A 13,068-nucleotide genomic window follows, 5' to 3' on the forward strand; every position below is an offset into this window, starting at 1 on the left:
AACCTTGCCAGATTTGTTTTAAATTGTCAGAGACCTCTAAATGCTTCTGAAAAGTTCCAAAGCCCTCTACAACTGTTTTAAGCTTTCCCAGAACTGTTTTAGTATACTGTTTTAGTACTTGTATAAGAATTGTTAAATTGTTGGTATAGGTGGTTTGGTTGGTTGAAAAAAGTAAAAAAAGCCCTTTTCTGTACTCACTTCGGTCCTGATTAGTGTTGTTTCTTAAAGAATACTTTAGGTATTTCAATCACTTTTAGATTGTCAAAAATTCAGAATTGTATTGGGTTGTGGCGGTACTAACACCATCAACTTCCACCCTAACCTAACATCAAAAATAGATACAGTCATTGACTTTTCCAGATATTGGGCATTTGCTTCGCCCAGAATTTGAGGGCGGACATTTTTGCGCAGAAAGCTAAATGGCACTGACATTTAAGAATTCCCACGGCCGTCTAGTATAATTTTTTGTACAGGACAGCGTGGGAACCCTGCCAGCTAGTCGAAATGAGCGGATTCCGAATCTCGTGATAGCTTTTTCATGTTGTGACACCTTTAAAATACAGTTTACAGCATGTTAGTCGCTATATTTAGCGGCTGATTTTTGTATTGAAAGCCTTATTGCTTTGTTGGAGAGGGAGAAATAACATTTTCTTAACCTTGTAACTATAGAAAACCCTTTTTTGCCTTTGAGCAATTGAATTAAAGTCCTCGTATTGGTAGGAACGTGTCTTTACAGAGTAACTTTTATTATATCATGTAACTATACTATAAATAATTTACACTTTTAAATAATATTATTAAAATTGTGTAATAAATCGCTAGTTGCAGTAAATATTTTCGCACCGAGAATCTAAGTGCTGTACTACTAAGCCTTTTGCACAAAACAAACATTTTTTCTGTCGACTGTAACATTATTAGCCATGACATAATTATATTGGTAATGTCTCAGGATTTTTTGTGACTATGTTTGGACCTTATTGACTGCCTACAAGAGTTTAATTTTTACTCGTTTGTGCGATATTATTATAATTAACTAAAAAACGCATTTTAGACACGGCAGCTATGATGATATTATTTTAATTAACCTATGTGATATTTATGATCTAATCTGCTTATTTGTGAAGCTATTTTGTATTGTTACAATACAGGTTTATTATATTTGGACCCGAATTACTATTGTGCTTTTTACTGCCCTACTTATCAGTCAATTGGTTTGCCGTCTTCCGATTCCTAATTCCTCTCTATATTTGTTCGTCCCTCTTCTTTTAGATCATCGTCATTACCGGTAAATGTCCCCAATAAAGTTAATATTATTTATGAGTATTTTACTAGTCAGTTTTCAGGTGGTTATAAAGTCTCTGTGTTATAGGCACACTTTGTTTTGTTCTTTCTTGGGACACTAATTCATCAATAATTAAGAAATTAATCCAAGTTTATTCACGAATTAGGTTATATTTAGAAAAAAATAGCTCACCTAAATGTGTGGACATTACATTTACATAATTATGAATAACATAAACTAAATATCTGTATGATCTACAATACTAACAAAAATAATACTTGTTGTAGGATATAGTAGCAGTTACAAAAATGCCTATTATGCATCATATTATACATAAGCATTTTAAGCGTATGTGTTTGGACTAAATAGCAACTCTACAAACTTTAAAATTATTTACAAACAGATAGTACATTGTGCGTCACTTATTTCATAAATCACATAAGATTCTTAAGAGTAGAACGTGAGTACTGATTGCTGGTTTCCTCGTACTAGAAGGAAAGGAGGCATGTCTTTGGTTAGAACCTCTATCCAAGACATATACAAAGGGGCTGATATACTCCCTTTCCTTGGCATTGGCAAAGACCTAAATAAATTCAGATTTAAAACAGTTAACAACCATATAAAGTAAACACTTACATAACAACTAAGTTGGCATCACTAGAGTTTTCTAAAAGGAGCTCCCTTAACCGTAACTGTCGATGAGTTTTCTCTTGATATGCCCTTAATTCTTTTTCCGTGATTTGGCAATCTGTGTCTAAAAGTAAAAGTAGTTTACCAGAAACTACAACTTTAATAGTCACTTGACTTATACCTTGTGAATCTTCAACGTTTGCATTTCTAAAGTTTTCTATAATTCCATTAAACATTCTGATAGTTTCTGGCTTCGGTTTATCACTTATAGACACCATCTTCAAGACAGTGTAGTTCAGCCGAAACTTTGATAGTAAGTTTGCCATACTGGAACATTTTAACTGGTAACTCGGAAATGATGTGCAAAAGAAACTTACTTCCTCTCTTCTAAAGCTAAATCGTTTTTGGTGCTAGCCAATCCGAATACTCTGAGTTTACAATTGGACCAATCGTGTCTTGTCGACACAATGTAGGGTAAAAGCATTGTTAAACCTCCGTCATCGTAAAGCCACCAAACATCAATAAATCTAAAATCAAAAAAGTGGTAATACAAACTTAAATTTGAGGCAATTTGACTGACATACCCTTTTCCTTGCTTCTTCCTAAATCTATTAATACTCTCCACATGCATTAACTCTTCATTGGACATCTTCAAAACCAAATCCATTTTAACTGCGGCTGATTTCTTTTTCCTAGACTCTGTTTTTACGTCGCTGTCTTTCTTTTCTGTTTTGTCTCCCAATTGCTGACCCAAGCCCATTTCAACATCAATGCCACGTCCACTAGTTTCAGTGACAGCCACACCCACATTGGTTAAACTTAGATTGGAGTCTGAGTGCATTACCAGAGCACTAGATGGTGATGTACGTAATCCTGTTGTTCCGCTCACTATTGAATTTTCGTAGGACGGATTTTCGTATGTTTCTGTCAAGCTGCTGTAGTCTAGACCGCCTTTAACTCTTAGAATGGCTACTGATAGATGGTGATCGAAAGCAGCACTAAAATACATTTTTCTATCTTGAATGTTTAACTAAATAACTGTAGTGACATACTGAAGAATGTTGAAGTAAGACAATAAGTTTTCCCGAGGACAATTAGTCCAATTGTCTTGGTAGCCCATCATTAGTACATTGGGGGCCAGTTTTCCTATTCCAGCAGACTGCATCAACACTTTAGCTCCTGTTTCTAGATCCACTCCATCCACTGATGTGTAAAAGGCTTTGATTTTGTTGCTTTTGAGGAAGGCTGAAGCGTCTGTATTTCTTTGAGATCTGGCTTTATGACTGAGATTCTCCTAGGTGGAATAACAAAGTCAAAAAGTGTTTTGAAGTAGGTGCGAATTAGTACCTCAATAATATCACCCACAATCAACAAAGAATGATTTTTGGTGATAAGGTGAGCAAAATCTAGTAAGGAAGGGCGGTGTCTGGGTAAACCAGCCAGCACCAGCACCTGAGGCTTGTAATTCTTGACGTGTTCTCCTACGTTGTTCAATTTTTGAGCGCTAGCCAAAGCTGTTTTGTATGTTTGGGCTTGTGTTGAAGATCCCCAGTTAACATCTACAAAGAAGATTTTTATAGGTTTACAGTGATTTAACTTTATTAAAACTCACCTGGTTTCCTGTAAACTACAATCAAATACAGACCAAGGATTACGATGAAAGTTATCAGTGAAGTTTTCCAGTTGATTAAGAACATAATGACAACGCAGGCTATGAAACCGAACAGGCTTAACCACGTGTTGTAGTACTATATTGTAATAATATTTTAAATATTAATTCAAAAATTATTTATGGTAAACTACCTTAAATGTTGGTCTCCATCCTAAAGGTTTGATCAATCCTGCGTGGAAGGTGCAGAAATTAATCAAGGCGTATGATGCTAGGTAGAAGTTGGATATTAAAGGAGCTATGGCATTCAATTCACCTATAAATTTATGATTTTAAGCTTCTGTTACATTTACTCACTTAATAATTACCAATCAGTAGGAAAGCTTCAGAAACCAAGAAAGTCAACACGTATCCTCGATAAGGTTCACCATGTTTACCATACCCTTTCGAAAAGTAAATCAAACCTGGATAAATTTGATCTACACCCAAAGCCTGAATAAGCCTAGGCACCGACAAGAGATTTGTCAAAGCTGTACTAAGACAAGCGGCCCAACAGCCTGCGTAGATAAAAGGCCACCAATACGACATTAATGTCATCATCTGCATCAATCAGTAAAGAAAAAGCATTTTGAGAAATTGAAATTTGCTGATAGTTGTGAACTAACCTGGTAGCTGTTGAACAAACCATACTGGCAGGAAAAGTCACTGACGCAACTGGTAAGATTACCGCTTACCAGGTCGGTAATGTTGCCGCTGGCATCTCTCATGGTTGCAGCACCAGAAAAAAACATGAACAGAGCGTAGGATGTCATGGTGATCAGGAGGGCAAGCAATGTTCCTTTAGGTATGGCAGATGCAGGATCCTGTAATAAGTTATTTGTTAAGTATGTATGTGATTCTACGTTGATTTGTTTGGTTGGTCATCGTCGTTCTTACTGTCGAAGGCTACTAAATCCCGGTACCAACCAATTCCTACCTTACTTCTGAAAGAAGAATCAAAACTTACTTTTAAGTCACCGGATATGTTAGCTCCTGCCTGTATTCCAGTTACGGAAGGAAAGAAAATCGCAAACACCGCCATAAAATTGTATTCCTGTCCTTCAGTGGCTCTGTACTGGGGTTGCCAGTTTTGCTCCCAGATTGTTGCTTCAAAAGACAAAACCATACATTTTAAGCTTCAAAAAGACTGGAGAACCAACCGTTAAAACCCGTGAATCCCTGTGCAAGTTGCAGATCATTTTGAGGACCTACAATTGTTCCTACTATAAAATCCACCATAGCCCCCACAATGATAGCTATAAGGAAGTTTTGGGCTTTACTTTCCCATTCCATTCCCACTGTACAAATCAGTATCATAACTATGGTTGCTACAGTTCCTATATGTTAACAAAATTCAGTGAAAATACTTGTATACTCGTTAAAATTATTTAAATTACCAACTACTCTAGCATCATTAACACCGCCATCAAACATTTGATAATCATACAACTTGAGGAGGTCACTCAAAGAGTTACAAAAACCGATCGTGTTCATTGACGCGGACACAGCATTGGCGAAAGCAAACACCAATCCCACCGACGCTCCAAACTCAGGTCCCAGTGACCTGGATATGATGTAGTAAATCCCTCCTGGAAATTGTAAATTATATTTTTTTCTAAAGAAAGGCTTGTGTATTGACGTAGCCTCATATTTACAGGCCGTCCTATACAAACTTGTATTTATATATTCCTTTATCCTCGGAAAAAAGGTTGAAAAGCAATTAGAGCATTATCGACTCGTCATTTTTAAAAGTGACATTGGAGGAAGATTGATTAAATTGCTGTATAATGAAGTTAGTGAGGAAAGTTTTATTTTAAGAAGACTGAAATCGATTTATTGTAATTTTAATGTCTGACTCTTTTGCGTTTTAAGTTACAGATGTATGGTAAACTTACCGCCTTTTACCTCTCCATTGGTGCAAATGGCAGATAATGATAGAGTTGTGATTACGCATACTACTGCTGACATCAGAATTATGATCAGAGATTGTGCTGAAAATAAATGAACATTTTTAATATCATTTCACATTATCAAAACTGCAATAAGCTTTAACAAACAACAAATTGCCTAATTATCTAATTAGAAAAAGTTATCTACTGAAAATACTGACTTTAGGCCTAGAGACATGAAGGAAACGAAATCGCTTTATCCCAGTATTGTCTTGGGATCTCCTTGTTAACCAGATCCAACATAATAATAGGGAAAAATCAATAAAACGTAATTTTTCCTGGTGTCGTGCCTCTTTTATCATCAATTTTTTTGATGCGTCACTGATGGTAATGGAAAAGTCAGAAAAATAGTAGCTAAATATGCATAAAATTTAATATCTACAGTATTTAATGAAAGCCGGAAATACGTTTAGAGGTTTGTCGAATCTATGGAAAATCTAATAATGATAATTTCAGATTACGACCTGCTAATTGGATATATTAAAGTGTATTTGTCATAATTATGATTTCGGATAAAGTATTCCACACAACTGGACTAATAAAAAAACTAAACTTCTCTCCACTCCAAAATTTAAAAAGTTAATTGCAGTTTTAAATGATGTAATTTTTGGAAAAATCTTAATAAGTAGTACACACGGAATGAACTCAAAGTTTATGATATTTTATTATTTTAATACCTACACAATCTGGGATATAAACATAAAAAAACTCGTATCTGAGTGCCAATTACCTAGTCATTTTATACAGGTATATGTGCGATGGGTATAAACCCAACGGTTCGTGCTCAACCGGATTGGTCTAGTTAATACCACCGTGAACCCAATTATACTGGGTTGTTACCATGAAACCTGCTTTCGGGTTTTGAAATTTCATATGTTTACTATATTTTATGATATAGCTTATTAGCTTTTACAATTGACATTCTGTTATCTCTAAATATATACAAATCTGAAAAATTACCTATTCCTGCTTCAGCAACCACCCAGGATAATCTGAGAAACAGCATGACTCCAAAAATGTTGAGCATACAGGGGATGAGCACCCCTTGGATCCATCCAAGCTTAATACCTTCATGGCCGGCGGCTGGTTGATCTTTGAGATCGGCATTTTCACTTAATTTTTCCTGTAAATGTTATGTGTGAAAAACTTTTCTAATTGAATTATTGTGTTTACTACACACGTGTATGATGTATGACTTCTACAAAGTTTCAACTATCTTTCATGCTGAATTATGTTGTATTTGATGCAAAAGAAACAATTACTTTCTGGTTTTACGTTTTTAATTTTAATTTTTTAAAAAAAGCACGATTTAAGCTTGAAATTTTTAATTTGATTTAGTGTGCATTAAACTCGTACGGAGATGAATTTGAATTACTAATGTGTGGGAGTAAAATACCGCAAAGTTGACCTTTTAAACCCGATTGTTGATGGACTAATGTTCTTAAAAAAAATAATTTGACTATTTAATTTTGATTCCTCTGAGGAATTTAATCTATCTTTGTATATATTTGTAAATTGCAAAGAGTTAAAAATACTAATTTTTCTCAATAAAACATAAAATGCAAAAATATGGAATTGAACTAGTTGTCGCAGCAGTAAATCATGTGTTTAGATAAGCTATTTTGACCGAAGTAATAAATACCATCCTCATTTAAATGAAGTGAGAAAATAGACAAATTACCAACTCAGAAGTAACCAAACATTGTGATGTACGAGTATAAGTTTTGTTTACATTCGGTTTTATTCAATAGTAACATCTATTTAGATGCAATGCTGAAGTTTAGAAGTTGCTTAATTCAGAGATTTTAAATCGCTTTTTTGCGAAATATTGCTTGATTGAATGTGATTGCAACCAAATAATATTTGGCGATGAAATTTTTGCATGTAGTCTTAAATTTCAATTTTTGACTAAAGCAATAATAATTAATTAATAATTTATTTTTAGTTGAATCCAATTCTGATCTTCAATTCCCAATTTGACAAACTTTGGACTTGGATTGATCTGAGAATAAAATTTTACACAGAGTAATCGAATAATTGTCATTTTAGTAAAAATGTAGCTTCAGACTTAATATGTATTCTTAATCATGGATCAGTATTGAACTTGTGAGTTTGATTGTGTAGAACCGTATTTCGCACTTTTTGAAGACATAATTTTGCTTCAATACCCGTTGAAATTTAACCAAATTCTGAATTTAAAAAAAAACTACAATTTGCAAGTAGCAAGAATTATGTATGTATATGTACTTAGGTGCCTGAAACTTAGCAAAACCATAACTACATACGTTTTAATTGAAAATTGAAATGTACATATTTACTACTTCAGAGTTTTTGGTTACTTTCCTCTGCAAATTTTACTTTTAAAGACTTTCAAACTTAAAATACAACATCCTATACTATAACTGTGGTAAGCATGTAATCAACAGTTTTCATATTGTTGCAAAACACATTTTAAGTAACTATTTCCTCTAAGAATATTCACTATACGGATGAGTATTACTGACAAAGACATTACAACTGATCGTTGACTATTAAAAATCTATTAAGTTCAGGTAAAAGAATTTGAATAAACTCTAGATTACCTTAATGTAGTCTTCAGTGCCATGTAGTTCCCCTAAAGAAGGCCTCTTTACAGCTCTTCTGGAGTTGCGGTAATTTTCTAACCTGGGTAACACTTCCTTAGTAATCTGGACAATGCTTTTCCTCCTTTTCTTTTCCACATCCGAGCTAAGCCGATTGTAAGTTCCGTTTTCCTGCATTTGGAAACCGCCGTTTTCGTAACTATGCGGACTCTTGTAACGTTCTTCGTGCTCCATGTTCCACCTACGAGACATCGGTTACTATAGAGAAGTAGATAGAGCGGAAACTCAATAATAATTAGAGCCTTAAAAGGGGAGCGACATGAAGGCGCCACACGTCGTCTAGCTCTTAGCTTTTAAGAGCTGGAGTTTCACTTTTAAAAACAAAAAGGCACTTTGCGGTCTCTTTGTTTGATATGAGGACAGTTTGTTTGGATGAACTTACACAAAGGAACTGGAAAACTTCAATTCTCACTAGACCATTCGACTTTTGCAACTTTTTACAACCGAAGTACGCGCAAATCGTAAAGCAAATGTTTCAGACTCCAATCTGTTTCGAGTTATGTTACGAAGAAGTGACGTCACTGTTAATTGGTAGGGAGGAGGCATTGTTGAGATGTCCTCCATGGTGACATTGAATATTGACGTGTTTATGTCTAGTAAATAGGAAAATTAATGGTGTGTTGTTGACGACAACTGATAATAATATTTTTAAGAGGTGCGCAATATCAACATCAGTTTAGAGCGCAGTTTTCTAAGAAGTTTACTTTAACTAGAGTAGAGCTTAAAGTAATTAGCACATGATTTATATTTTTAGTAATAATTATGAACTGAATACAGTTAAAACTGGTTTAAACAAGATTTGTCAATGGGATTTTTACATATTAGTTGTAGTATGTTGATTGAAGTCAGTTCATTTTAAATGACAAATAGTGGTAAAAAAACTAATCTATGCATGAAATGAACGTGAACATTGTTTTGTTTTAAAGCAAGCAAACTTGGAAATTTTGAAAACTTACTCATTTACTTTAGTTTATTTTTTGTTAAATATCTTTTCAACGACAACTTTTAGCCTAAAAAATCGAGTTTTAAGACTATTTTTACTAGGTTTCAGATTTGTAAGGTCTGAAAGTCAATTTCTGGTTTATTTGACTATAAAATTGACTTAAAAGCCTTCTCATCAATAGGATTAGTATAATATGTGATAACATCTAATTTATAGTATGTGTTCAATCCCGGTTAATTATATTTATACATTTTAAACCTCTAAAAAAACTAAGATAGTAAACTAAATTAGGATGATATCACAAATTTATTCAAAGTGCGTGCCAACACAAATAATTTATTATTAGCCATTTGATTTTTTTTAACTAATTATATTCCAGATTATGACAGAAAAGAGGATACATTGACTACGTAGAATGTATAGTTTCAGTGTTTCCCATCATTATATCAGATTGCTTAATAACAACTTTAATAGTGAAACAATTGGCATACAAGGTTGGATAATTTTAAATTCCTATATTTAGTGTAAAAAAATATTTAACACAAAATCCTGTTGATAAAAGGTAAAAATACAAACAAAATCCAGTCCAGAGTTTTGTGGTAACTTTAATTTAAAACCTTGAAAGGCACGATAAGAATGGATTTTAATCTTGCTGACGTCTTAGTTACACTTAACTGAAGTGGAAATACAAATTGTATAAACTAGAAAAAAATGGTCTTTAATATTGTGATTTTTTTATTAAAAATATTTCTTTGAACTGTGCTTTAACACTCACACACAAAGAAAAAACAAAAATGAAGCACAGATATATTATAGCTGGTACATGGACAAGTTCAAGTTTCAGCTAATGCAAATTACTTTTTAATTGCACGAAAATTATATGTTCTCCAACCAAATTAACGCACTTTTTCATACATTCATACTAATACTGAAATATCAGTTTTAATGAGTTGAAGTTTTCTTTTCCTATACGAATATTATTTATTAAAATTTTCAAACACCTTGTCAGTATTTAAAAATTTAGCAGGATGAATGGAATCTTCTCTCACCTTGTTCGTATTAAACTATATTTTTTCAACTTGATATACTAATAATAAAAATACATATTTGCAAAAGTGTAAGTAAATAAAGTATGAATGTCATACATAATTGAATCTGCAATATCTTTTAACAAAATGTTGACAAAAGTACTCGTCATGTTTTATAGTCACTTTAAAATAAATGGGGCAATTTTTTTGAGAGTTTTTTTTAGAAGATAACTCCAAATTAATTTTTATACAGGTCTAAGTAAGCAAATTTCAAAAACTAAAATCTAAAGTACCTTGATTTGTATTGTGTGTGTGTTTTCTTCAGCCACCCTCGCACTACACTAACACTTCAAGTTGAATTTCAACAAAAAGAAAAATTCACCAATAACTAGTCTGGTAATTTCCGGTCAAAACCTTCTCTTTCCACAGCTGCCACTGTAAACAATTAAACGTTGTTTTAATCAACTTCAAGTGGATTGTGATTGCCAGAACAATTCACACTTTGACTGAACAATTTCGACGATAAGCGAATGATTAAATGTGAATTAGTAGTTTAGTAGGATGTTAAGGATGGAGGAATGCACTTTTGTTATTCGTTTGTCTTAATCTTAATTAATTTTGTTTCTGTTATTTTTGCAAGAAAAAAGTCACCATTTAAAAAATTTTGACAAAAAAAACTTTTGTTTTGAAAAATGCATTTTTTCGCATTTACTGCACTTAAACTTAACCCATTTCGTACGCCTTGACTGAGATATAGCCTGACCCTGCAGTACTTAAAAGTGGTTTTCATACCTGATTGTTCGCCTAAACTTAGTCATTCATATAAGTACATAATTCAAATGTTCGGTAGCATTCAGACTTAACTTCTCCACTAAACGGATTGTCAATCACTGTGTAATATTTTGTCAATATGTTTGTGCTTGTGGAAGGTGTAGTAAACACACAATTGTCACTTCACATCATTTTCACGGTTTAAACCGGTGTATAGGTAATAATATGTACTTATTCAACAATTATTTGTTAGGTTTTAAAGTGGGAATTTATGCTGTTTGTTGTTATTTCAGTTCGAACTGTTTGGAATCGTTCAAAACGCAAATATAGCGGCAGTTTACAGGTGATACGATGTTGTCAGTTTAATCTACAAAACCATTATAATTTGAGGGTTTTTTCAAATGCGGAAGTTTGCTTTTAGAACCGTCTGAATGCCATCCACAGTTACGATCACATTTATATTACTATTACTTTTAACTTATTAACTATTAACTTTTATATTCAGTGTATTTCACATTAGAGCAGCTTTCGGTTGTTGAAAGCTAAACATATGATATAAAATTGTTTTTAGATATACAATATCTAATTTTGAATAATCCATTGTTCAAAATAAGCTGAATATTTGCTTTAACCTGGGATGCACTATAAATTATAAACTGGACCTTACGGCTACTACCAAGTTCAATTATCGCTTTCAGGATGCAATTTCCTCTGGAAAATGCATTTCTCTAATTATTGCAGACGTACGAATTATGGAGTATATTGAGCTACGCAAGCTCTAAACGGAAACTAAACTGAATAGGTATTACCTAAAAAAAAAGGAAAATACTAGTAAGTATAAGTTGATAATATGCCTATTACTCACTAGTTTTGAATAGATGATTTTGAAGAAAAGAAAAGAAAATTGTCTTCTTTTTGGTGAATTGATTTGAAGACTGTGAGGATATTTACTATAGCTGTGGTCATTTTTAGGGTTTATCTGAAATGACCAGATCAGGAATCTGGAGAAATTAATGGTTTCTAAATTGATTCTTTACTTACACTTTTATATAGAGTAGGTATATTTCATTCGTTCTCGCTTCAGAATTATTCTGAACCCGTCGTTACATTGAAGCAGAACTTTGCATTTGTCAAGTTGACAATACTTAATTAAAAAACCACGTTTTCTAGACAAAAGCCTTAATGATCAGGAGATGAGCAGGAATTTAATTTGAATAATGTCAGATCATTAAAATTAATAAAAATTAAACTCACTATATAACATAATTATTATTAACAGATTATTTAATTTGTCGTATTAAAGCATATTATTTTACTACCGAAAATTGAAAACAAACTGAGATACGTCATGTTATTGTAGAATTAACAGTCCCACACATTTGTTTTTATTTTACTACTATAATCTACCTCAATCACGGTCACCTTGCCTGCATAATATTGCATAAATAAAGATTTTGAGAAACATTTTTCATTTCTAAATAAAACAAAGGGCATAAACAAGTAAAAGATAAATTTTATTAATAAAAAATATTGATTGCCTATAATGCTATTATTTGATAAATTAGTGGTTTAAAGAATGAATTTGCATATCAGTGGATCAGAAGAGTCATTAGTTCAAATACCACACAGTAGTAATTATAAAACAAATAAGTACTTTAAAAAGGCGTTAAACAAATTTTTTAAATTAAATTCACGAATGCCTGTACTCTGCACCTTACATTAATCCTAAATCCAGTAATCTAGAATCACCACTATCCGAATCTTTTTTCATAGTCAGGCACTTTTCAAAATCCGGTTCATAATTTCATGAAACAAATATCCTGAAGCATCTCATCCTGAAATGGATTTAAAAATTCCATTTTCTTAGACGGTTTGAATCTGGACCGTCCCTTTGGATTAATTTGGTATTGCAGATATTTTACGTAGCAATCTTTAAGTTTGTTCTACTTTTTTATGTGCCAACTGCAAAAGTGCTCAAAATTTTAGGAGTAATAGTGTTTTGAAATATTCTTACCATTCTAATTTAGTTTGTCAGCCGCTTTTATCCAATATTCTAGTCTGATTTTTCAGTTTGTCATACTAGGGTATTTACAATTCAATATCTGCACTTATTGCCATATGAGTAATAACCCATAGCAGTTCTCACTAGCTAATTTGAATGCCCTTTACTATCTG

General features: G+C 32.8%; 2 protein-coding genes across 7 annotated transcripts in view; one reads left to right on the forward strand and one right to left on the reverse strand.

The window, feature by feature from the left end:
• Tsp26A (Tetraspanin 26A) overlaps positions 1 to 13,068 on the forward strand; it is a 41,177-nt gene that overhangs the window by 4,866 nt on the left and 23,243 nt on the right. For 3 of the 4 annotated variants that reach the window (XM_081989437.1, XM_081989436.1, XM_081989434.1), the window contains one exon: positions 361 to 1,176. The exons of the other annotated variant lie outside the window; for it this stretch is intronic. In XM_081989437.1, the coding sequence (XP_081845563.1) occupies positions 361 to 429 (69 nt within the window). In that variant the 3' untranslated portion in view covers positions 430 to 1,176. Of the gene's footprint in view, positions 1 to 360; positions 1,177 to 13,068 lie in introns of those variants that run through there. 4 annotated transcript variants of the gene reach the window in all.
• NKCC (sodium potassium chloride cotransporter) lies at positions 1,433 to 11,209 on the reverse strand. 3 transcript variants are annotated; one of them, XM_081989422.1, is made up of 20 exons: positions 10,915 to 11,209; positions 10,416 to 10,557; positions 8,534 to 8,744; positions 8,092 to 8,332; positions 6,470 to 6,632; positions 5,456 to 5,551; positions 4,958 to 5,149; positions 4,721 to 4,897; positions 4,528 to 4,667; positions 4,187 to 4,384; positions 3,890 to 4,121; positions 3,716 to 3,837; positions 3,525 to 3,660; positions 3,260 to 3,471; positions 2,965 to 3,206; positions 2,497 to 2,910; positions 2,290 to 2,439; positions 2,094 to 2,239; positions 1,919 to 2,036; positions 1,433 to 1,865 (listed from the first exon to the last, which is right to left on the reverse strand). In XM_081989422.1, the coding sequence occupies exons 4-20, from the start codon at positions 8,323 to 8,325 to the stop codon at positions 1,730 to 1,732; spliced, it is 3,108 nt and encodes a 1,035-aa protein (XP_081845548.1). In that variant the 5' UTR covers positions 8,326 to 8,332; positions 8,534 to 8,744; positions 10,416 to 10,557; positions 10,915 to 11,209; the 3' UTR covers positions 1,433 to 1,729. The 3 variants fall into 3 exon arrangements, with proteins under 3 accessions (XP_081845548.1, XP_081845547.1, XP_081845546.1); XM_081989421.1 differs by lacking the exon at positions 8,534 to 8,744; XM_081989420.1 differs by lacking the exons at positions 8,534 to 8,744; positions 10,416 to 10,557.

This window comes from Ips typographus, linkage group LG11 (genome assembly GCF_016097725.1).
Source record: "Ips typographus isolate SLU linkage group LG11, UJ_Ityp_2.0, whole genome shotgun sequence".
In the NCBI taxonomy this organism is placed as follows: Eukaryota; Metazoa; Arthropoda; class Insecta; order Coleoptera; family Curculionidae; genus Ips; species Ips typographus.